At 48.0% G+C, this 23,842-nt stretch overlaps 12 protein-coding genes across 12 annotated transcripts; 5 read left to right on the top strand and 7 right to left on the bottom strand.

The window, feature by feature from the left end:
* Positions 1-277: 277 nt before the first annotated feature.
* N7466_005760 (uncharacterized protein) lies at positions 278-1,908 on the top strand (the record flags this gene model as incomplete). Its single annotated transcript, XM_057165157.1, has 2 exons — positions 278-1,166; positions 1,241-1,908. 2 exons carry the CDS (start codon positions 278-280, stop codon positions 1,906-1,908), a joined length of 1,557 nt encoding a protein of 518 aa, XP_057020756.1.
* Positions 1,909-3,929: 2,021 nt separating this feature from the next.
* On the bottom strand, positions 3,930-4,355 carry N7466_005759 (gamma-glutamylcyclotransferase family protein; the record flags this gene model as incomplete). The annotated part of the gene is made up of 1 exon (XM_057165156.1): positions 3,930-4,355. The coding sequence occupies one exon, from the start codon at positions 4,353-4,355 to the stop codon at positions 3,930-3,932; it is 426 nt and encodes a 141-aa protein (XP_057020755.1).
* A 622-nt stretch (positions 4,356-4,977) lies between these two features.
* On the top strand, positions 4,978-6,543 carry N7466_005758 (aminotransferase-like domain-containing protein; the record flags this gene model as incomplete). Its single annotated transcript, XM_057165155.1, has 1 exon — positions 4,978-6,543. The coding sequence occupies one exon, from the start codon at positions 4,978-4,980 to the stop codon at positions 6,541-6,543; it is 1,566 nt and encodes a 521-aa protein (XP_057020754.1).
* A 226-nt stretch (positions 6,544-6,769) lies between these two features.
* N7466_005757 (ketopantoate reductase family protein) lies at positions 6,770-7,880 on the bottom strand (the record flags this gene model as incomplete). The annotated part of the gene is made up of 3 exons (XM_057165154.1): positions 6,770-6,916; positions 6,968-7,623; positions 7,688-7,880. 3 exons carry the CDS (start codon positions 7,878-7,880, stop codon positions 6,770-6,772), a joined length of 996 nt encoding a protein of 331 aa, XP_057020753.1.
* A 484-nt stretch (positions 7,881-8,364) lies between these two features.
* On the bottom strand, positions 8,365-9,432 carry N7466_005756 (uncharacterized protein; the record flags this gene model as incomplete). The annotated part of the gene is made up of 1 exon (XM_057165153.1): positions 8,365-9,432. One exon carries the CDS (start codon positions 9,430-9,432, stop codon positions 8,365-8,367), a length of 1,068 nt encoding a protein of 355 aa, XP_057020752.1.
* Positions 9,433-9,869: 437 nt separating this feature from the next.
* N7466_005755 (uncharacterized protein) lies at positions 9,870-10,943 on the bottom strand (the record flags this gene model as incomplete). Its single annotated transcript, XM_057165152.1, has 1 exon — positions 9,870-10,943. The coding sequence occupies one exon, from the start codon at positions 10,941-10,943 to the stop codon at positions 9,870-9,872; it is 1,074 nt and encodes a 357-aa protein (XP_057020751.1).
* Positions 10,944-11,731: 788 nt separating this feature from the next.
* On the top strand, positions 11,732-13,394 carry N7466_005754 (Epoxide hydrolase; the record flags this gene model as incomplete). Its single annotated transcript, XM_057165151.1, has 7 exons — positions 11,732-11,914; positions 12,295-12,526; positions 12,585-12,593; positions 12,648-12,834; positions 12,885-13,005; positions 13,072-13,227; positions 13,296-13,394. 7 exons carry the CDS (start codon positions 11,732-11,734, stop codon positions 13,392-13,394), a joined length of 987 nt encoding a protein of 328 aa, XP_057020750.1.
* Positions 13,395-13,658: 264 nt separating this feature from the next.
* N7466_005753 (NAD(P)/FAD-dependent oxidoreductase) lies at positions 13,659-15,083 on the bottom strand (the record flags this gene model as incomplete). Its single annotated transcript, XM_057165150.1, has 3 exons — positions 13,659-13,813; positions 13,863-14,651; positions 14,720-15,083. The coding sequence occupies 3 exons, from the start codon at positions 15,081-15,083 to the stop codon at positions 13,659-13,661; spliced, it is 1,308 nt and encodes a 435-aa protein (XP_057020749.1).
* An 872-nt stretch (positions 15,084-15,955) lies between these two features.
* Positions 15,956-16,942, top strand: N7466_005752 (DUF1917 domain-containing protein; the record flags this gene model as incomplete). The annotated part of the gene is made up of 2 exons (XM_057165149.1): positions 15,956-16,013; positions 16,068-16,942. The coding sequence occupies 2 exons, from the start codon at positions 15,956-15,958 to the stop codon at positions 16,940-16,942; spliced, it is 933 nt and encodes a 310-aa protein (XP_057020748.1).
* A 331-nt stretch (positions 16,943-17,273) lies between these two features.
* N7466_005751 (COG1/VPS51 family protein) lies at positions 17,274-18,146 on the bottom strand (the record flags this gene model as incomplete). Its single annotated transcript, XM_057165148.1, has 1 exon — positions 17,274-18,146. The coding sequence occupies one exon, from the start codon at positions 18,144-18,146 to the stop codon at positions 17,274-17,276; it is 873 nt and encodes a 290-aa protein (XP_057020747.1).
* A 180-nt stretch (positions 18,147-18,326) lies between these two features.
* N7466_005750 (OB fold domain-containing protein) lies at positions 18,327-19,055 on the top strand (the record flags this gene model as incomplete). The annotated part of the gene is made up of 1 exon (XM_057165147.1): positions 18,327-19,055. The coding sequence occupies one exon, from the start codon at positions 18,327-18,329 to the stop codon at positions 19,053-19,055; it is 729 nt and encodes a 242-aa protein (XP_057020746.1).
* Positions 19,056-19,222: 167 nt separating this feature from the next.
* N7466_005749 (SKI complex subunit tetratricopeptide repeat protein SKI3) lies at positions 19,223-23,537 on the bottom strand (the record flags this gene model as incomplete). The annotated part of the gene is made up of 2 exons (XM_057165146.1): positions 19,223-23,342; positions 23,422-23,537. 2 exons carry the CDS (start codon positions 23,535-23,537, stop codon positions 19,223-19,225), a joined length of 4,236 nt encoding a protein of 1,411 aa, XP_057020745.1.
* Between the last annotated feature and the right edge of the window lie 305 nt (positions 23,538-23,842).

Genomic DNA, 23,842 nt, shown 5'->3' with positions numbered 1-23,842 from the left:
CCGCTGCGGGAATTGAATGCACAACGCAAGAATGGAATGTGAGAATCAACACCTTGTTGGAGCCGAGTTCCGAGTGTCTGTGAGCTCACCAGGGTTCAAGACATTGAAAAAGCTTGGCCCGTCGACATCGAGACTGAAGAAGTGACTATACTTAAGCTTCTTTTGACCCCAGTTGCAGCTGTCGGATTACGCGTCCTAAAGTCGATCACGCCGATCCCTTGTTCTTTTCTGGGGAACGAAAGTCTTGGCTTTCTTGATCTACGTACTTTTTCTAAGCATGGCACGATTTCTTGGTCTTCGGGGCACTCGCCTCAGTGTCATGGCCATTATTGGAGTATTGATGCCTGGAATTATAACGGTTGGCTACAACACCGCTTCACTTGGAGGCGTTTTATCCTTGCACAGCTTCAACACCACTTTCCCTCAAATTGATGTCCACCATGCAAAAGACAAAGACTCCGCATCATCTCTGGAAGGTACTGCCGTGGCCGCTTTCGCGATTGGCTCTTTCTTGGGAACATTTGCATGCATCTGGCTAGGCGATTGGCTGGGCCGTCGCCGAACGATCATGCTTGGGGCAACAACTCAAATCATTGGATATATTTTGAGCACCTCTTCTTTTTCATTGGTACAACTCATCGCTGCACGGATAATTGTGGGAATGGGGACTGGTACCCTCCTCGCGACAATTCCTCTTTGGATTTCGGAAACATCACCAGCCAAACAACGTGGCTCTCATGTTGTGACGAAGGGAATCTTTACTGGAGTGGGATGCGCAACTGCTTTGTTTTTGGAATTCGGAATGTCCTTCAAGTCACACACCACACTTGCATGGCGTCTTCCATTTGCATTCCCAACTATCCTGTCTTTCTCCGTACTATGTTTCATATTGCTTCTCCCGGAATCGCCTCGATGGTTGATTCAGAAAGACAGAATCCCAGAAGCTCGGTATATCCTAGCAGCTCTCGCTGATACATATGTTGAGGATGAATCCATCGAAGCTACAGTCAGCGAGGTGCAAGCTTCGCTCAGTTTGACGGGTGGAAACAAGGCATTCAAGGAATTATTCCAGATGGGGCCCCAAAGAACCTTTCACCGAGCATCTCTCGCTGTCGGTGGCATGCTGTTTCTTCAATTTACCGGAGCCACAGTGACCACTTTTTATAGTAAGTTTCCCGCTTGCCTTGACTTATCCGGGTTCGAAATCCATAGTAACATATTTACTAACTCCACCCCACAGCTACTGCCATTTTTGAGAGCAACCTTGATCTTGCACAGTCGACAGCCAGACTCCTAGCAGCTGTGTATCAACTTGCTGGCCCTCTCGGAGCTATATTATGTGTATTTCTAATTGAGGGAGTTGGACGACGCCGTCTGATGATGTGCAGCGCCCTCGGCAACATGATTTGCTTAGCTTGCATCGCCGGCCTCGGGTCCCAGGTCGAAGATATCAAGGCCTGTCATGCTGCTGTCTTTTTCCTGTTCCTCTTCCATTTCTGCTACATCATTGGATTTGGAGGTATACCATATCTATATGCCACAGAGGTTGCTCCTCTCCATCTCCGTGCCACCATCAATTCGGTCAGCATCAGTGTCGGAGGTGCTGTCGGCATCTTGATTGCCCATGTGACTCCACTTGCTTTCAACAAAATGGGAGAGAAGTACTTCTTCGTATTTGCAGGCTTGAATGCCATTATTGTACCGTCGGTCTACTTCTTGTTCCCAGAGACATCAGGACGCACCCTCGAAGAGATAGACGACATCTTCACCCTGTCCGATGGTGTTCTGGATACAGTTCGTGTGGCACGAACTCTTCCATGTCTTCCGGCTCACGGAGAAATCGAATCACCGATCGAGTCAAACCCGAAATTCCAGACAATCTTGAAAGAGAGGGAGTTTACGGTTTAGAAAGGAATTGTTGTACTTATTGACGGTCATTGCAAGGTCATTTTGGGAGCGTCGCAAGCCCTGGGGGCTGGAATTTTTATCTTATTTGCAGATATAGAGGAGCGGGATCTTCCTACAGAACATTGAATGCATCTTAGAAATCAAGCAAACTGCTTCTGCTGCAAGAATTGGGTTGGCAACTAGCTTGGATGAGGTGTCGAATCTTTACAAGTTCATCAAAACTATTCAAATATAATCGATCAAAATTATTCTTTATCTCTCCACCATCCCAGCCCAACAAACTTGGAAGGCCGAAAAAGGATTTGAAGCATTAATAGGACAGGTTTCAGGAGTGCAAGCAAGAGTAATAATGTCAAATTTTAAGCTTTCAGATGTCTGCATACCAAGAATTGCATCGCAGACATCGGTTCCAAGTACTGTGCCAGCATCAGCCTCAGCATGCTGGCTTGATGTGTCAGCGGAGTTGAAGATATTCTCATGGGAATGAGACTGAGGTGACTCAGACCCCGACACACAACGGGGGCTAGTGTCACCAATGTGCTTCGATTAAGATAATCACCTCCCGAAGGCCAAAAACGTGTGGCCTCTTTGAACATTTCGGGCCATGGTGCTATTGGAGCCCCAGCTATTTGCATGCAGGTATCTGAGGAGTATGAAACTAAAAAAAGTAGTGTCTTGGCCGCTTGTCGAGAAGAAAAGTCAACGGCTTACATTATTGATGTGCTGTTGGTTGTGTAATTAGTAATGAGCTTGACTCTCACTCTTAAAGTACTAACCTTCAATTTAGTAAGAGACCCATCCTCATATGTAGGAATAATATCTTCTCACTTGAGTTCGTCCAAGACGACACATCTCCATTTTCAAGGACCAGTCATGGCACCAGGCATAAGCACAATTTGGCCAGGGCGGATGAGGTCACTATTGATGGCATGAGCGTATAATAGAAGCGCGTTTAGCGTCCACCGGACATCAGCTTGACGAAAAGGGCTGGTTCTCATCGTGTTTTGGACTAATTGCAGATGCTGAAATGACAGAAGTTAGTCTATGTGCCATATAGACTGAGTCCATCACTCAAGCTTACTGAGGCCTAAGTGAGACCTAATAATTATGTATAGGTTGGCAATATCCTAGCCCACAAAAGAACATTCTTACCGTTGCGAAGGTTCCTAAACACACGATCATCAACCCTAAGTAGATGTGAGACCTCCTTAGCTGTTGATGACTTGGGACTATGTCCATGTATTGAGTATGTTGGTGTTTCAGTTCCGACAAGCAGCGATGATGTCACCAGCATTGAATGCAATCGAAGCAAACCTCAAGACGACACAACTAACAAGGATCAGCCGAGACGACAGTCTCAAGTATGAGCTTTAAGGGAGGGAGGTGGAGCACTTGAGGAGGAGGCACAGGAGGAGGAGGAAGTGGATCCGGATATTGAACTTTCAATGTTAGCACAAAGATGATTGTTGAGACCACATATGTGCACACATGTGTAGTTTATGAGATTTTAGCACTTGAGGACTTGAGGTATCTAACCTTGAAGTATATTTACTAACTACGAACTGAATAGTACCTGTGACGGGTATATACCCGATACTTGATATGAGTACGTACTTAGTATGAAGAGAGGGTATGAACAAGAGGATGTGAGTAAATGCGTATGATTCAAAGGCTATGCAAGAGAGAGAAAGGAAAGCTACTAAGTACATGTAAGTAAGATGAAGAAGAAGTGCTTTTGCTTTTCGGTTGCTTGCGATGCGGACTGTGTGGCACCTACTACTTAACCGCTGTACCGATTTCAAAATTGAAACTCACATGCGTTATTTCTTCCGGCTAGGGTGGAACCTCTGACAACTCATGTACGCCATTAGATATTTCTTTTCTCAGCATCGGGCTCTTCCACCGCAGCAACTCTTCCCATTCTTTTCAACCAGACCCTGTCAAAAATTCCCTCACTCAAATCCTTTCGATTCCCGTTAAACTTGAATGTATATCCGACATCGTCCACGGGCTCCTTCCCATCAGTATAGCGGACATCTGTGACAAAGGCCGGCTTGGTAGTTTTGTGTTTCATATGCTGCAAGCTTCTTCCCATGCTCAACGGTTTTGACATCATACACTGCACCGTCAACCACGGTGTCCGGACAATCCAATAGTGCAGGGTATTGTCCCCACAACTTGCATTCGTAGCCCGATAATTGTGCTGGGCGTAGCTCGGGCTCGGTTTCCAGCCCCAAAATTTCACGAAGCATGGACGGATCGGCCAACGTACCATAGAAGAAATAGGGCCCAGTAGGTGCGTCGAATAAATCCACGTACTGGGGCGGGTTCGGTGCCTGGAAGAAGTGGTCTGGAGGAACGGTTCTGAGTTTTGAGACGTAGCTGGAGATTTTCGAGCTGAGAATTTCGGGTGGTGGTGGTGGTGGGGGTGATCTATTGGGATCCATCTGCTCTACTACGGTATTCGACAGATAGGAGTTGAATAGAAACAAGAATTGTAATTCCAAGAGAAACACATGTGCATATGGGCGTATTGAGACTAGTGCTGCGAACGAAGTCTCCAATGGCCAATTTTCCGACACCCTACTTACTGCGGGGTCTGGGCACTACCCGTCTATCCACAGGGGTCTGGAGTCCGTGTGACGTGTCGGTGTCTGATTTTGATTCTTATCTTAGAGTGGATCAAGGGCTAAGCCCAATATGGGATCACAGCTGAGATCGACAGATCAAGCTTAACCTAAAAAAGCATTTGGTTGGAGATATATCGAGTCTAACCAGGAATGGAACTAAATTAGAGAAATTTAGATATCATCTACTAGAGATGTCACAAAGCCCACGAAAAACCTTGGAACTATGAAATCACTTTGATAAACACCGGAGTGGAATTCGACATTTCATCCACAGCGCGTAATTTTCAAGGCTGCCGTGGTAGACTCCTCTCCAACAAGAATTTGAGTCATACATTTACTTTAATGTCCATATAAAGCGCGCAGAAAGTTCTCAGTACCTCGTCATATTCAAAACTTCAAGTTCCTCACCAAACTTACACATCTTCCCATCTCATCAGAAATGTCCGTGCTATCTTTCTCCGACATCCTCGCCCAAAGGCAGAAGTCGGCACGCCTGGCCGGAACAATCGCACCAGTCACAACTTCAGAGATGTTCAAGAGTCCAAGGTGTTTTCAAAAGCCACCAGCCAAGTCCTTTGAACATCGACTGAATGTCGAATCCAAATCTCGTGGTGCAGCAACCCTAAAAGCAGCCGGCGCTGAGCTTAACGCCGATGTCATTAGCCTTGGAACTGGAAGACCCTCCCCAGAATACTTCCCATTTCTCAAAATGTCTTTAGAATTTCCTGTCGGTACTGCTGGATACACCACCGAGAATACTGAATCTTACTCAGTGGGCAAATACGATATTCAGAGCAAGAAGTCCACATTCGACCTTGCGGTGTCCCTCAACTACGGCTATAGTGCAGGGTCCGAGCAACTCATACGGTTCCTGACTGAGCACGTCGACGTTGTGCACAATCCACCCTACTTGGACTGGCAATGCTCTCTAACTGCTGGAACCACTTCAGCCATTGACTGTGCCTTTCGAACATTCTGCGACCGGGGAGACTTCGTCATCACGGAAGAATATACTTATTCTGCAACACTTGAAGCTGCACGGCCTCTTGGAATCCGCACTGTCGGTGTTCCGATGGATGATCAAGGTCTGTCAGCAAGCCATCTCGATGCATTGCTTTCGCAGTGGAATCCATCCGAGCGAGGCGCAAGAAAGCCTTTCTTGCTTTACACTATCCCAACAGGTCAGAATCCCACCGGTGTCACACAGAGCATTCAAAGACGCAGGGAAATTTATGCAGTTGCCGAGCGACACGATCTGTTTATAATTGAAGATGACCCTTATTATTTCCTACGCCTTGGACCCAAAGCACCTGTTCCCGCAACAAATGGACACCAGTCAAAGTCCGATGCCGCAGATGAGGTCGAGTTATTCCTGCGCGACCTCATCCCGTCCTTTCTTTCCTTGGACGTTTCCGGACGCGTACTCCGCCTCGACTCGACATCCAAAATCCTTGCCCCCGGATTGAGATGCTCATGGATGACAGGATCCGCTGAAGTTATCTCTCGCTTTCTCTATCTGCATGATGCGACTATTGTGTGCCCAAGTGGGCTCTCTCAGCTGGCCGTACATACGCTTTTGGATGAGGTTTGGGGCCACGAGGGTCTCATCAGATGGCTTGTTCACTTGCAGAATGAGTATACTCAGCGACTCAATGTGATGCTTCAGTCATGCGAAGAACATCTTCCTGGAGATATCTGTTCTTGGCGGACGCCTGAGGCTGGCATGTTCCATTGGATCAAAATCGATTGGCGAGCACACCCGCTGGCTTCTAGCTCTACCAGGTCCGAGCTCGAAAGGGTGATTGATATAGAAGATCGACTTTATTCCAAGGGATTGAAGATGGGGGTCATGTGTTGTAAAGGAAGTGCATTCCATGCGGATGAGGCGGGAGAATGCGATATGTTTTTCCGTGTCACCTTTGCGAGCGCTTCGCTTTCTCAGATAGCGGAAGCAATTGCGAGGTTTGGAAAGGCTATCCGTGAAGAGTTTGCGAAGGCAACTTGATAAAATCAATTATAACGATATGGGGAAAGACCACAACACTGGCCGGTATGTAGTCAATCTGTGCAAACAGGAATCGAGGTCACTGCACCAAATTATGGCAATTATTTCCATAAACATTTGAATTCATAGTCTCAGTGCTCACCTAAACCTTGCAAGGACAACGATTAGGAAGAATATACGATGTAAAATAGTCAAGGAAGAAAATTTTTTTATTAAATTTCTAACCTCATTTTAACCGTGGCTCGTCTTTGATGCGCCATTGAACAGCCGAACACAGAGCGTATAATGTAGACAGGACGGGCATCGCCACTCCAAGTCTTTGGCCCTCTCTCAATGGCTCCCCAATAAGATACTCATACTCAATCGAATTGCCCTAGCATCAGTCAGAAAACATCGTTTCAGCAGGGATGGTCACATGAAATACCTTTCTAACATCCTGAAGCATACTCGGCGCAAAGTGATCCTCGACGCGATCAACATTTGACATATACTCCACAATATTGGGTGGAAGCTCATAGCCTGCAGCCTTTGCCGCAGCTTGAATCTCACGCATGGCGTCCTGCACCAGATTATAAATGGAGTCACCCGCCAATCTAATTTGACCCGCGTCTAGTCCCGTAAGAGCGCATATGGGATTCATAGACGAGTTGTAGACCAGTTTCCTCCATCGGCTCCAAAGGACCACTCCATCATACTCACAAGAAGTCTTACCACCAGCAGAATAGATTCTGATGAATCTTTTTGCCTCTTCAGCTTCCTGGAGTCTGTCCAGATTGGGGTTAGGGAAAGGCCCGATGGTAAGGTGGTCGGTGAATGTATGTTTGATTGAACCGGGCGTTGTTTCCTCAGAACCAATCATGCTGACGCCAGATAGAACTATATTTTTCGGGAATCTAGCAAGATATGGACGCTCGATGTTGAGTCCATTTTGTACCAAAACAATAGTTGTGATTCCAGGAGTGATGGAAGGTGCGATCTGGGAGACTAAGTCGACCTCTTTGCTTGGAACGTTTTTCGCTGTTACGACGACGAAGTCGAAGGCATCGTTGGCGCATGAGACAGTTGGGATTTTGTTGACAACTGAGAACGCGTAAGTTAACAATTTGCTGGTGGGACAGGTAGTATGAACTTGAAAAAAACTCACTTTTCCAAGGTCGCCAGTGAATTAGTTTGCCATGATCGCAAGAATCAATCTCATACCCATGCTTTTCGACGGCTGTATAATTGGATCTCAGGACAAGAGTGACTTCTGCTTCACATCCGGATTGCAGATTCAGAGCAACAATCGCACCAACGCCTCCGCCTCCAATCACCAGAATGTTGAGTTTCTTGATCATTTTAAAAAGGATTAATGCAGTGTTCAAATGGTTAAGTGCCTCGAATTTATCCTTGCAGTAATTAATGTCTTAGAACAAAGAGCGTTGCTAGAAAAACTCACGTCCCTCATAGTAGCTTCCCACTTGTTATATTCCCACCCTTATATATGGCACAGGCTTTCTTGAAATGTTGAAATGGCTACTAGAATGTTTTGAAGCCCGGGCCTAATCTCAATTTTGGTACCTTTTGGAGCTTCTCACTTTTAGTGCCTATTCAGGTACGATCTGCAAAACTTATCGGAAATCGAGGATTCGAGATTCGAGATAGCCATTTTGGAACTAAACCGAAAGTAGTATTCAAAAAGAGAAAAAATATCAAAAATATAAACATTTGAACAATACCTATAGGCTATGGTATTAATATCCAAATGCAATTGATATGTTTCCATGTCAGGACCAAAGACCCGATAAAACACTGAGCACTGCCCAGGTGAGTACGTGAAGATTAAGACGCGCCAATACAGCATTGAGGGTCTCGCGTTAACTCGCGACTGCGAATGTATTCCGTGCGCGCCACACCCCACTCCGGAAGAACCATCGACAATGGTTGCGGCTCCATGTCTGGACCTTGACAAACATCAGGATCGAGTGTCCGGATCTTAGCGGCCGCAGGAAGGAATAAATTATCCTCATTGGGTAGTCCTTCCGTTTCCAGCCTGTCCATTTCGCACAAGATCTCCGGAGTCGCACTCCGACGAAGCAACGCCCAAAAATCCTCATCAGACAGAGTCCAGAGCGCATCATCATCCACATGTCCAGAAGCCGCCAACTCACGGATAATCTGACCTGTACGCTTATAGATGTCGGCATGGGCACGATTTGACCAGACGTCTCGATCCGTCGCCAAGTATGATCGAGCAAGGGATAACGCGAGATGGGCATCATCAAGAACGAGCAAACGGTTATCTGCAGTAGCTGATGGATATGCCTTGAGTGTCGTATAGACCTTCTGGGCTTCTGAAAGACTGAGCTTGTCAAAGGCTACTGCATCACGGAGCGAGTAGTCAAGCCGGTCGGCACAGAGCTGGGGAGCTGACCTTTCGACTAAAGGGAATAAATCCTCGTCGAACGCTTCCAAATATTTGACATCGTACCGAGCGAGAATTTGATCGAGGTTGGTTCTCTTCAGAAACCGGTGCTTGTGGGCCTCGTGGTAACTGCCCTCACCAGGCTTGGATAGCGCGAAATCCACAACATGACTCAGGCTAGTATGACTGATGTCATGGAGCAACGCAGCGATTTGCTCCTGCACGGTCGCCCCGACTTTTCGGACTAACAGAAATGCACCGACGGAGTGCTCGAAACGGGTGACTATCGGGCCGAAGCCAAGGAGAGCGGTGACCCCATGCTGACAGACACCCTTGAGACGAAATAATTCCGGGCTTTGAAGAAGTTCGATGAGCACTGGCTCAGTAATTATATGTTCGCCATATATTTTGTCTCGGATGATGACTTGGCTTTCATTGACGGTTTCGAGGGTCTGGAAATACCCAGTGTTTACCAGTGACGCCATAGCTGATTGATAAGAGAGGAACCGTTAAAGGTTCGCAGAAAATGGGAATTTGGGTGTAAATGTTTGGGCTTATCGTTCAGCTTTTATAAATGACGGACACGTAAATTAATGATGACAGGACAGAATTCCTCAAGGTCCCGTCAATGTTGGGTGAACCTTGGGCTGAGGTGTGAAGCATCATCAAGGGCCTGTGGCCCTGTGCTATGATGTTTATATGCATGACCTAAAACGGAAAGGATCTCCGGGTGGCTTCAAATGTTTTAGGCACCAGGCCACAGCAACAAATAGATGGTCATACTAGTATCATCCAGATATTGAATATTCCAATTTTCATATGCACCTGAGTAAACAACGCTATTTAATTTGAATCAATTCCTAATTTACGATTTACCCACAGGTCACGAAGAAAACCAAAACCAACCCTCTATAACCTTCAATCAATACGCCAAAATCCTTCTACCCGATGCATCCCAATTCCTAGCTAAAACTTGCCAATCAGAATCGCTACCAGACCAAAAAGTATTCAAAAAATCCAATACATCATGGTAATGCCGCAGGCCCGTGATATAGGTGACCCTCTCGTATAGCTGGGAGATGGTCATCTGTCTCTCATGGTTTCCGTAGCTTTCAGCGCCTGCTATGAATAAAGGCCAAGGTAGATTTTGGAGCCAATAATCTATATCCTCCATCGCGTGGATCTGCCTTAGTAAGTCCGAAATGGCCGTCTGCGTTTGATCAAAAGAACTGGGTCCAAGGCACCTGGAAACATATAAAAGAGCAGCGTTATAATGTATTTCCACGATGCGAATAAGGTCTCGACGATGAGCGGACGTCTTTATGCAAGAATGTCTGCCGATTGCCATCAGGGTGATCCCTCGTGCAATTTCAAATTCGGCTTTCCAGTCGCGACTCGCCCGGGAGGCAGCTGGGGCACATTGCCTTAACATGGTAACTTCATGTATAAGGTTGGTGTATCCAGAAAAAAGAGTTGTCTCATCAAAGCCTTCCATTTCATCTGCAGGGTCAGAAAGTACCGCATTTTGAATATCCTGTAAATCGAAAGATGTCGTACAGCGGAAGACTTCGTAGGTCGACAATTTGTTTCTCATTGAGGTGAAGAACTTGCTCTTACAGTGGTCAGTTGTAGAAAGAGTTGCCACTAGAGAGCGAGCTGCTTTTCGGTGAAATTCAGCAGCTTCAGCACCTGAGTGGGCCATCTCGTAACAAGAAAGGACCAGCATCGAGGCCAGGATCCATTCAGCCGCATCGACGTCGAGGCCCAGCTCAACATCATGTCCGCCGGTAACTCGAGTTGTGACATCAGTGATATAGTTGGTGATCATGGCCACTGCCTCATTCCGTGCATCTTCGGAAATGTTTCGATCGCCTCTATTGCAGGCTGCATGTTGAACAGAAACCGCAGCGATAGCAAGACGAACAACTTTATTTTTCTTCGCCAAGGGAAGGATATCGTGACGGTATATATTTCCTGCGGAGTCAAACCAAACCATGCGTGGGGCAATTGTTGTATCGTAGTAGTCAAGGAGTTCTTGAAAAGAAAATCCACACAGCGAATCAATATCTGGTGCCGCGACTCCGCTTAACAAGCCCCTTTTTACTCTTAACGATTGCGCTATTGCTTGAGTTTGGAGCCCTTTCAAATCGCCGCGCACAGCGGGTCCACCAGCCCACCGGAGCTTCGTTCCATATCCGGGGCAATTGAGGCCCTTTTTAGCGCATTTCTGGCATAATGGCTGGGTACGGTCACATTTTATGCGACGTTTGTTGCAAGTGGAGCAGCCTTGTTGAAACATTAGTGAAGAACAAACCGAGAATCCACGATTCGAACTTACGAACCTTTGCTCAGACTCATGCTTCCAATGTAAAGCCTGATGTTCTGTGTAAGGGGCGTATTTTGCGGTTGACCTGGCAATTCCCGGTGCAATATTGTATAGTGGGTTCAATGATTGATGAGATGCTAGCGTATGAGTCAATTCTAGGCAGCGTAGCCCACTTAGCACTAGCGACGGCTTATCCGGAGCCTCTCAGACAAGTCCCGGTAACCTTTTCCAGAAATGCGCACGCCCGGGCAAGGAAATATTATTAGTCGAAATCTGTACCTCACGAACTTTCATATACACGGGAAAACACCCCGCATTGGTTATCACATGACAAGTCAGGCCATCCATCGGTCCATCCATGGATCGCGGCAGCGGGGAAATTCATCATTCACATCGCCCACTAAATAAAAAACATCCAATTACCAGTTGACGACTTTGGTCAAAAAGCTACTTGCAAAATGTCTCAGCCGTTCGGGAATGTACCTTCCACCGCGAAGGTGCTTCCAACCCCATTCACAGTCTCGATTCCTGCGGTGAAACTGGAGGAGTTGGGGACGCTCATCAAATTGGCGAAGCTTGCCCCGCCTACATACGAGAACTCTCGGATAGACGCAAGATATGGTGTTACAACTGATTGGCTGGTCACTATGAAGGACCTATGGCTGAGGTCATACAAATGGTTTGATTCCGAGTCTTGCACATGCATTTGGATCACAGATTGATCGACATGCATGCAGCATAACTAATTATTTTCTATCGTGACAGGAAAGCTTCCGAAATCAGAATTAATAGCTTCCCACAATGGACCACGGAAATTGAAGGAATAGATATGCATTTCGTGGGGTTGTTTTCGGAGAAACAAGATGCGATTCCCATTCTCCTATGCCATGGATGGCCAGGTGAGATTTAATTTCATAATTCTTACATTCCTGCGATGAATTTCCTTAAGTTGAAGAACTCGACACTTAAAAAGCTCACAGGAAGTTTTCTGGAATTTTTACCTATACTGGAATTGTTCCAGAAAGAGTACACACCTAGTACTTTGCCGTACCATCTGATTGTTCCCTCGCTGCCAGGATACGCCTTCTCGTCTGGTCCACCACTTGACCGGAATTTTGGCACTAAGGATATTGCTCGTGTCTTGGATCAGTTAATGAGAAACCTTGGCTTTGAAAGTGGATACGTTGCTCAGGGTGGTGACATTGGCAGTCGGATTGTCAGAGAATTGGCCGTGGACTACGAAAGCTGCAAAGGTGAGCATTGACCCGATTTCTACTTGCTTATTTGTTCCTTATACTAACTGAGCCGAAGCTGTACACCGTGAGTGATCTTGATGTCGCTTAAATAACCGACATAAATGCTGATGCGGAAAAGTCAACGTTACTTTCATGGCACGACCCGTGGGTATGACGGATGACCACCTCAGTGATGCGGAGAAACGTGGTGTTGAAAGGCTAGACGAGTTCAAAATTTTCGGTAGTGGCTATGGAATTGAACACGGTACTCGACCAAGCACTATTGGTCATGTCATCTCTACAAGTCCAATGGCACTTTTGGCATGGTAAGATTTGCATCCGGAAAATGATAAAATCGTTAAGCTAAATTGAACAGGGTGGGAGAGAAGTTCTTGGAATGGGTCGATGACCCTTTATCTCCGGAGCATATTCTCGAGTCAATCACTTTGTACTGGCTGACGGACACGTTTCCTCGTTCAATCTACACATATCGCCAGGTATGTTACATTTTCTCTTTCAACTTCAAACTCATACGATCGTACCGAACGTGGCTAATGAGATAGAATTTTCCGCCTCCGGCAATTCCTGGTCCAAATGACCCTCGATGGTATATTCGGAAACCATTTGGTTTTTCGTCTTTTCCCAGAGAGCTGGCGACTCTGCCTAGATCTTGGATTGAGACCACGGGCGACTTGGTCTATTGGGGAGAGCATGAAAAGGTATGTTTCTCGACACTGGTTATTGTTTGATACACTCGAATATGATTATTGACAAAATTGATCATTAGGGCGGCCATTTTGCGGCACTCGAGCAGCCTGAAGCGCTCAAAGCGGACATAGTTCAGTTTGTAGAGCAGGTTTGGCCGGGATTTACTGGTGCTAATTAATCAATCCTCTTCAGAGTGAGTTTCTCTGATCTGCACATACGTTTGCATTTGAATGGTTTGAATATGTTTACACATGTGTTGTAATCATATAACATAAGTGATAGATATATTCTGATCGACTAGTACAAACATTGCATCTATAGAACATTGCCCAAGTCCAGACCGAGGTCTGAATTCCTGCGAACATTTGAAGAGAACCCTTTTTACACTTTGCATAGTTAAATGGCCAATGTAGAGTTATCCAAAAGAGGTAGTTATCAGTGATTAACCACCAAGTGCCTTGTAGAGCTCTTCCACATCATTTCCAATCATCCAGTGCAACTCTTCAATCTGGCGTTGATAGTAGTCCTCGTCACCGCCCATTGAAGCCACCATGGCAGCAGGTGCAGCTTCAAGATATTCCTCCTTGGATATGGCAACTGTTTTCATCAGCATTGGTTCGATTTTCATGACAGGGCCAAATCTTACCGTGGGCATTGACAACAGCACGCTTGGCACTCCACATAGCATGGTAGGCGTTAGTGCTGCCATCGTTATTGGCATCACCGACAGCGTAAATTCCGCCAACGCTGGTCTCCATGTTAGGTTGAACTTTAATGGACTTTCCATCCATCTGCAGATGCAATTGCTTGTGCAAGCTGGATGTCTGCGTAGTCTCGGCACTGATCATGATGCCATGAGTGACGAGAGTCGACGGCGCGCCACTCAGGGTGAGTTTGTATTCGTCATCACCAGGTTCATTTCCTTTGGCAGTTCTCTCAATCTTCGTCACATCGACTTGATAGACCGGAATGCCATATGTCTTTTGTATAACAGTATCCCACCCAGGCCATCTCTCTTCCGCAGCCTTCTTATCAGCCTCGGTGAGGGTACCGCCGACAACAATTTTAATGTTTGTCGTCAGTTTTCTCAAGTTCAGCGCGGAGCCGATGGCACTAGCAAATTTACCAGGCTGACCAATAACCACCATTGGGCGTCCCTTGTAGTCAAATCCATCACACCAGGGACACCAGAACAAGCCCCTGCCAAAAGCATCCGCAAACCCTGGCTTATTTGGCAGAACGTCCTTGATTCCAGTAGCCAATATAACCTTCCGAGCAAGGATTTTGCCCCCTTTGCTATCGTAGATACGGAAGCCTTTGGTAAGAGGCTGAATGGCAGTTACTTTGCTCCCCCGAGTCGCACGGAAAGAGTAATCGCTGTAGTGTTCATCGATCTGGCCACGAGCGGCAATCCGGAATTTCAGAGGAACTTGACCTGAACACGCATAGTATTTTAGTCGCAGGTTAAAATGAAGAAGAGTGGAGAGGGACTGGAAGATTTACCATCCTGACCGAGAACATCGTGCATGTAACGAGTTCTCTCATTACGATATTCCTCCGAGTCATACATGACTGATGTGCGGGCTACCCGGCCAAGGGACATGGACGCGGCCAAGCCAGCAGGGCCGCCGCCAATGATCGCGACATCGTAGTCCCATTCTTCTGGGTCCCAATTCTCACACGAGCGAGCATCAAGAGCCGAAACTTCGTACTCTGTGATTTCAGTCGCATTCAATGAGAAATCTTCGCCAGAGAGCTCGGATTGGGCATTTTGATCATCCAGTATTTCTTGTGGGACAATCAAGGAAAAGGCTAGGCGAGCTGAGAGCAGGCTAAGAAGCCACAGAGAAGTCCGAAACTGTAACATGTTGCCTTTGGTTCAATGAACCTGAAGAACGTCGGACTGTAGAGAGACAATTTTGGACAGCTTGTTGCGCAAAGTATTTATACCACCAAAAACCGGGCTTTGCATCATCCCTCACGACTTGTCCGTGCAAGTTCGCCTTCATATCACTCCTTGCAATTTGCTCATGCAGCTTCCCCCTCATAAGACATAGTCGAACTATAATGATGCCAATCCTTTCTCTGAGAGGAAAGGTCGAGTGCCACAGTGTACAAAGATGATAGTTCATGCAGGCGACAGGAACCGAACGCGTCATGCAGATCGACTCCATGGACAGAAGTCCCCGAGTTCGCAGCAGAAATCAGTGATGTAACACCCCCCTTCCTTACTGATTCATACGTAGATAGTAGTAGGTATGCATGGCGATGCATCGTCATACAACCATCTGTTTTGTTTCCTGCTCACCATAGTAAGGCTCTTTTGTTTCGTTCTAGTACAAATAACTGGGTGATACACATTCAGGAGATTATTCTGAATGCCCGATTGTAGATCGGTGGGTCCCCGCCAATCGATGGTTTGCCCGCTTGGCTTCAGCTTCAGCCCGCCACGGCTGAATGTGACGAGTGAGAATCATGCCGGATCATGCAGGATCGGCAATCATGTTCATAATCTGATGAATGGATATCACAATATCAATGTAGGGTAGTCTGTACCTCGTACATTTCAAACCCTCACTTTAAGGTCAACATTGAATATTATTGAGAGGGAAAGTATGTCATAATGTCATACATGTAGATGTTGTTTATGCTCCACAAACCACATAGTTTCCCCGCACCGATAAGACAAGCTCTTATCCATCTCTTACACCTGTGATCTCGATTCTCCATCTTATTAAAATGACTAGCAGCACCACAGATCTCTCTGAGATATTCTCGGACGAGTCCAGTTTCTACGGTAAGCTCCAATAAAGCTGCCAAATCCGACAGCTCTAATGTTTCCTCCATCCAGGCGACGACGACGAACAAGCGCGACTTGAAGAGCAGGTAGCCACCTACGATCCCGAGCCATACTGGTCACAGTATCACTCAAAGCTACTCTCAACCATGCAGAACGAGCTACTCGCACCTCCGGCCCTAGGAAAAGCATCACCAGACCCAGACACTCCCATGCCCGACGTAGATGCAAGCGATCCACCCGCACGACTCCCCCGTAACAAACGCGGCGCCACAGAATCCCTTGCCAGCTTCCTTGCTCGACTGCCACCATCAAGAACAGTCCTCCCACGAGGCCAACCCTGGATTTGGGCACGCGGGAGCTCAAATCTAACCAACAGCCTCAAAAAGCGCGACGAGCCAAGTTTCCTCCAGAAAGGAACCGAGCTCCTCCACGGATTTGAAGAAACGCTCTCTGAATTACGAGCCGCGCATGACAAGTCTGGTGCCAAGACTACAGCTGCATTGACACGCAAGCTCAATCCGATTCGCCGCGATCTGGAGCAAAATATATTAGCGCTTGCGCATGAGACTGGTGTGACTGCTGGCAAATGGATGTTGTTCCCACCAGTGAAGAAAGTGGATTCAACGTGGGAGACTCTGGTTACGGCGCTCGATACTGGTAAGGTCCAGGCGGATGCAAAGGTTGCGGCGGGGGATGGGTCTGGGTCTGAAAAGAGCCGGTTGATATGTGTATACACGGAGAATTTTGCGGATAAAGAGAACGTGAAGAAGGTCTTGAGGATGTTGCTCAATGAGGGCATTTTTGAGCCGGCGGCGACAGGACCGATTTATTACAAGTGTGATGCTTTTACATTGCTCAACATCAATTCGAAGAATGAGTACGGGCTCAAGGCAAGTATGTTTTCAAGTCGGGATTTCGGCATGTGAGAACTGCATATGCTTCTTAAATACTATTGATATGGTACGAATTTTATGATTGATGATGGCATGTTTGGTCTATTAGTACGATTGCTCGAATTGCTTGGGTATCTATAAAAACAAAATAATATCTGCTTCTGTACGGCCGCGTGGCATGTAGCCCAAGGCACTGCATGTCTAGCCCGTATATAGAGCGACAAATGTCCGACATGGGCCATCTCCGCGTCGAGCGACGTGAGTCCTTAGACCTGGATGGGTGGTTGCTCAAAGGAACGATTGCACATGATGTCTGGGGCCTTCAAACGGCGATTATCATGGCCGAACCTTCACTGCAGCTTATTCAATCGTCTTGGCTCTGGCTCATGACTTTGTTGCAGGACTCGCGGATTTGAGCAACACCCTTAACCTGACCCCAGGCGTCAAGCAGTCGCTGAACCTCCTTCCAATCATTCTCCGCATCCTCCCGCCGCCCATTGTCCAGAAGAGCCCCTAGTCGCTCAGGGGCTGCAAGCACCCACTTCACAGTCTCCTTCTCGGCTTTCTTCTCCGGCGCTGGCTCATTGGCCCGTGCCTCTTTAATTCGTTTTCGCTGCTCCTCACCCTCCTTAATTAGGCCGCCAGCCGTCTCAGCCACGAACGCAATGGCCGGACCCAAAGTTTTGGTCATTGTTAACGGTGCACCTCGATCGTCCATACTCTTCCGCATTTTGCCGATTGTCTCAACAGCACGAATCAATTTAGAGTAGTTGTCGTAGACGAGCGCCTTGCGCTCTCCGTCAAGGGTACGGATATCGCCGACGAGGGTATTCTCCGCCTTAAGAATAGTGGATAGTGATGAGGTAGATAGCAAATGCTCCACGTAGCGTTGTGGATCAAAGTCGGCATTGTCGAGCTCTGTCCCTGAGGTCAAAGACGTCGGGTTCGAAATATCCCCGGCATCGGTGTTTCTTGGGACACTGCGAGATCGAGAGGTAGGTCCAGGGCTAGACGAGTCGGCACCCGGGGGCTTAAGATTATAGTAGTCTCGCAAAGCTGAGCGATTCCGTCGGGGATTCGGTGAAATAGCGCGGGCAGTGGATGGGGTGGAAGAGGCACTGAGACCGCCACCGACGTTTGTATTGAGAGTATCGAGGGACGGACGGGATGATGGCGGCGCAGGTGAGACTGCTCGCGAAGACGCAATGGACGGGCGCGGGGAGGATATCGTAGACATTGTGTGTTTATGTTTGTTGAGCTGGTAGCGGAGAGTTGCGGAGTTGTCGCGAGAGACCAGGTCAACTGGCTTTAAGCGGTGGTCCGAGCTTCTTTGTTTCCTTGCTCCAACTTTCACTTTTTACTCCAACTCTCCTCCACCAACATTGCTTTTTACTTTTTATATCAGCGTCGACTGATCATGTCTACAGCCGAACAGATAATCGCTCACGTTCAGAGCTCCACGGGCCTCTGCATTTCCCCGGCATGGCTCAGCAGCTTCATAAGTTCCTCTAGCGCACAGCGCAACATCCCCGCCTCCACACTCACCAAGACAGCTCTATTTCGCGTCCTCGCCTCCGACTTCCGCGAATCCCTTTCCAACAACCCCACCTCTCTGTTTCCCCTCGATACTTCAGATCCAAAAATACAAGAACGACGCCTTCAAGGTCCCATCCCAGTACAGGTCCTCGATATTGAAGACATAGGCACTAGTCTTTGGAGCCAAGTCGAAGCAATCGAGCGAGTGGAGCGCGGTGAATCGATTCGAGGACGTGAAATTGTGCGCACAGTCAATGTGGGTGAGGATGCTGCTGAGGCCGCGGCAAACAATGGATCGGGGACAAATCCAGGCGCGTCGGGGAGTAGTGGTTCTGGGCCGCATCGATTAATTCTTCAAGATGCGGCTGGGACCAGGGCTGTTGGAGTCGAGATGAAGCGAATAGATGGTGTTTCGCTAGAAAAGCTGGCTATTGGAGCAAAGTTCTTACTACGAGGCGCGACAGTTGCGAGGGGGATTATCCTTCTGGATCCTGGGTGCGCTACTCTACTCGGTGGGAAAATCGAGTTGCTAGATAGGCCGTGGAAGGAAGGGAGAAAGTCCAGGTTGCTTGAGAGAATTGCGTCTATGCAAGTGGAGGATACTCAATAAACAGGGTCAAGTCATCCATGGATACTTTCTACAAGCAATATATCGCAAGGCTATGCCGTATGTTTCTTTGGGGGCTGGACTTGGTTTTACTAAAAGGTACGTTTATATTGGAAATGCAAATCTAGTTATGCAGTGTACTCTACGGGTTTTCTCCCGAAAAGTGCTGATCATGCCCAATCCTTCAGAGCACAGTTCAAGCTTTCCCAGCCATCCTGTCTCCACGGAGAGAACATGATGGATCTGAAAGCATCCCCAAGCTTGCCAGTTTGGGCGTACGCCATGCTGAGATCAGTGGCGTCAATATTGCCATGCGGAGGAGCGCAACGTAAAGCTCGGCTGATGGCCATTTCAGCTGGATGCGCGGATTCCGACACCTCAGCAAGCTCCAACCAGCCCTGTGGCTGGCCAGGACACATCATGATGGCTGAGGTGGCTTCTTTGATCTGTCGCAAGGGCTGAGGGAGAAGAGAAGCAGCATCTTTGTTCAATCCCTGGGCTGAGATTGCAGCCAGAAGCTTGAGAAGTTTGGCTTGATCGTGCATGTCGATGTCATCCCGACTGAAGTTCTTTCGCAGATCGGACTCAAGTGCCTCAATACAAGCCCTGTCCCCGTCTACTATCGTAATGGCTCCGAAAAGGCTAATAATACCAATATGATCTGGGTGTTCCTTGATACAATCGTCAAGCTGCTGACGAGCGACCTCTTTCTCTTCCTTGCCACCCTGGGCCCATAGTACTTGGACGAGGAGACAAACCACATCGGGAACATCCCGGGTATTGGTAGCTTCGGCCAAAGCATCACGGAACATGTCGATGGCACGGTCCATGGACTGTGTAAAGTAGTATGCCAAACCAGCCGTCAGGTGGGCAGACAGGCGAAGCTTGGTCCGAGCTTCAGGATCAAAACCACTGGCATCTTCTTCGCCTGAAAGTGACAGTGCAGTTTCGGCCTTATCCGCCGCTTGCTCATACTCATGGCGTGCAAGAAGAACGCGAGCAAAATCCGCATTGGCTTGAGCAAAATTCGAGAGCGATTCCAATGACTCGGATTCTTCGTACTCGGCTTCCATGCCCGTACACACCATTTCCAGACTAGACTCAGCATCGGCTGTCTCGCCCATTCTCTCGGCCAAAAGGGCAGAAATGTGCATGAATGGCAGGTCGAAGGGATCCTGGATACAAAGTTGATGCAGCGCAAAGAATGGCTGGATCAGTTGGGAGACTTCGTTGGAAACAGAGAAGTCGGAAAGGAGGTGGTCGAATAGAGTCAAAGAGTATTGGCGCTTGGGAAGCATATCAAATGAATTCGAGATATCGAATGCATGTGCAAAGAGGCCTCGTGCCTCTCTAGCCTCACCAAAGAGAAGTGCGACGAATCCTTGGCCAACCCACGCTTGTGAATAATCCGGATCAATAGACTGACCACGGGTGAAAGCCTCGTTTGCCAGTGAATAATCGTTGTGCAGAAGATAGAGTGCACCAAGATTGGTCCACACCTGTGCACTACGCTCGTTCAAATGTAAGCTGCGCACGAACGAGTGCTGGGCAACCTTGGGACTTAAGCTCGTTGTGACCACACCAAGCGCGTTCCAGAACTCCGAGTTGCCAGCCTCCAGTTCAATAGCCTTCTTGAAACACTGCATTGCCGCTTTGAGAAAATTGCGAGACTTCTTTTCCTTATTTCCATACTCCGGCTGCACAGTTCGGTATGCACGGAATTCCGCCCAACCAAGATTGTACCATCCGACGGCCTGGGCATGTTGATCATTGGCCGAAACATGCATAGCGCGTTTATAAGCAAGAATGGCCATGTAGATACAAGTATCTGATGAAACGGCGCTTTCGCTACTGGATTCAAGCCACTCGTGGCCCACGCCATCCACCTCGGACATGATATCCAGCGCCGCCGGATCAAGTTGAGCGTTCAACAAGTTTATGCAAGTAGTCAAGCACATTTTGTCCGCTTTTTTCTTGATGTAGGAGAAAGTTGCACAGGCGTCGCCTACTGCTTTCCACAGGTTGAAAATATTAATGCGAACTGTTGCTAGTGAGTGCGCGACTTGAATAGTCTTATTCGCAAGTTCTGCTGCATCGTTGAATAAACCGGAGTGCAGACTCTTCCACGAGCTCTCTGCCAGTGCCTGAAGCAAGGCAACTGTGGTACCAACATCACTGGGTCTCGTGCTCAAGATGTCTTCGTAGTCAGTGATGGCAGCGTCGTACTCCCCAAGCTCACATTTCACGTTGGCCAGCATGTATCTTGCAAACCAAATGTGCTTCTTTTCTTCGCTCGACAAAGTCTCTTCTAATGCCTTCGCGTGCTCAAAAGCCTTGGTCGCAGCGATGTATCGACCAGAGTGGTGATAGCTCTCCGCTAAACCCACCCAGGAGTGATAGTCAGTAGCTGAGATTCGCAAAGCAGCTTGAAAGGAGACTATGCTCTTTGAGTATTGCTGCTTGTTGATTTGTACGGTACCAAGTGCCGCAAATGGCCAACTGTAGCCCTTACGCTTTGAGCCAGGGGCAGGTTTAGCCTTGCCTGAGTCTACGACTCGCTGTGAAATGGCCTCAACCAGGTCCCACTCCTTTTGGTCAGCGAACCCTCTGGCAAGGCGCTCAGCTGCTTCGATCTCTGATAGCGACAATTCAAACGCTTTGTGGAAACACCGACGAGCTCTAGTCTTATCGCCCTTGTAATCTGCGTAGTAGAGACCGAGGCTCGTATATGCCGGCGCAAAGTTCATGTTTAGTTGAATAGATGAAAGGAAGCTAGCGTATGCCCCTTTGCGGTTCTTCCTCGCAGCCGGAGATTGGTCTAACTCCCACTGACAGTATCCGATGCGGTAGTGAAGTTCACTCCTAAATTCGGTGTTTGGTTCTTTCTCTTTCTCGAAGCGTTCCAGTGTCTCCTGGAGGCCATTAAGACCTGTTTCAAGATCACCGGTAAGTGCTTTGCACCAGAAAAGTTCACCTTGAACCAAGATGTTCGATGGATCACGCTTCAAGGCACGCTCTAAGAAATCCGCAGCTTCTGGGTAATTTTCGTCGACCTTCGAGATCAGCCCAATACCCAGAAGGCAGTTTGTAGAAGTTGGTTTTCGCTGGAGGATTTCTTCGAAAATTTTCTTGGCCTCCGGATGGTGCCGCGGAGACTGGTGGGATATGAGAGAATTGGCAAGTTTGATGTTCAAGGAATCTTCTGTATTGGCCAGACTCAGAGTGGTAAGTTTATCAAGTTCTTGGACATTGAGGAGACCCTTCCGAGCAACCTCCACTGTACTTGCATGTTCACCCATGGAGAAATAGACATCAGCCATAATCCGGTGCGCAACGACTGAGGAACGAGCCAAATCAAGGCCCTCAACCATCAGGGACACCGACATGATGTCAGAACTCGAAGCACCGGTCGGTTCTTTATCTGTTTGGGTTGTCTCCTCCGGAGGGAATGGTGAGAGGTCACTGGCTAGGAAACCTCTCAGAACCTTGGCTAGCCCCGTCTCAGGGAAGAACTCGACGAACTCTCTTACAACACCTACGTCCCATTCCGAGTAATCGGTAATATCCTTCCACTCCAACACGATCTTCCACGCAAGCTCAAAAGGATGTTTGATGATGACCATGTCCTGTGCAGCTTTGATGATTTCGTTTCGTTTCGACCGCTTTGCTTTCACAGGAATGACCTCAAGCTCATCGTATGCTCGTTGGAGAAGCTTTTCCTCGCACTGGCGCCGAACTGCATCGTCGTTCGACCATTGGATCATGCCTGCATACAGCTTGGCCAGTTCACTGTTTTTGAAGGCTTCCCGTTTGACTTCCATGGTAACTTTCTCGATCCGTGCCCCAAGGCGGGTTCTGCGCTCACCAATTTCTCGGTTGATGTATTCCTTTTCTTCGGGTTCGGCGAGTTCAATCAAGCGGAGGTAGGTCAGAGAGGGATGGTGCAGCCGTCCTTCAAGAATATCGTAGACCGGGGAGGTTGGGAGTTGTATTTCCAGGCTTTTCTTCTTCTGGGCAATCGAACCACTCCTTTTAGCAAGCGAGATGTATTTGTTTATCACTTCTTGGCACAAGTCGACTTTACCCTGACGCTCGGCAAAAATCAGTCCGAGGGCAAGAGCCGCATCATGGTAAGCATCGAGCTTTGCACTGCCCAGCTTATCGTACAAGCCGATCAATCCTTGCCAAGCGACACCTTCCTCAGGCTTGATGCGAGTTGCAGCCAAATATGCTTGTTCGGCATCTTTTGACTTTCGTAGTTTATCGTTTGCGACGCCTAGATATACATTGCTGTGGATGGGGGGGGGGAAAGAGGTGAGCTTTAATCATCAATTGCACGTGTTGTTATAGGTCTTGACTCTTGACGTACGCATAATAATCTTTAGCATCTTCCTTCACCAAATCTTCGGCCTTCTCACACGCAATGTCAAACTTTCTGGCATCAAGAGCAGCTCGTATAGCTTTTAAAGCAGCTTTGTTCGACATTGTCGGTTGGAGCTCATGAAAGGAGCGGGGTGAGGTGCAATCGATATTCAGGTATGTCACGTGCGCGTGCGTACAGCAAGCAAAGTGGGTGCGTGGTTGCAATGAGTGGAGCGCGCGCGTGTGCGTACAGGGTTGGATGCGTGGTTACAGGGAGTGGATCAGGTGTGTGGTTGCAGGTAGTAGAAAAGGTGCGTGGTTTCAGTGAGAAATAGAGTACGCACGCGTGCGTGCGTACAAACAGTGAAGGGAGTGGGTGCGTGGTTTCAGGGAGTGGTACGAGCGCGTGGTTGCAGTGAGTGGAGTAG

This window comes from Penicillium verhagenii, assembly GCF_028828195.1.
Source record: "Penicillium verhagenii strain IBT 33310 chromosome Unknown utg000006l_segment0_segment0, whole genome shotgun sequence".
Classification (NCBI taxonomy): domain Eukaryota; kingdom Fungi; phylum Ascomycota; class Eurotiomycetes; order Eurotiales; family Aspergillaceae; genus Penicillium; species Penicillium verhagenii.
This window is presented reverse-complemented; position numbering and strand designations above follow the sequence as displayed.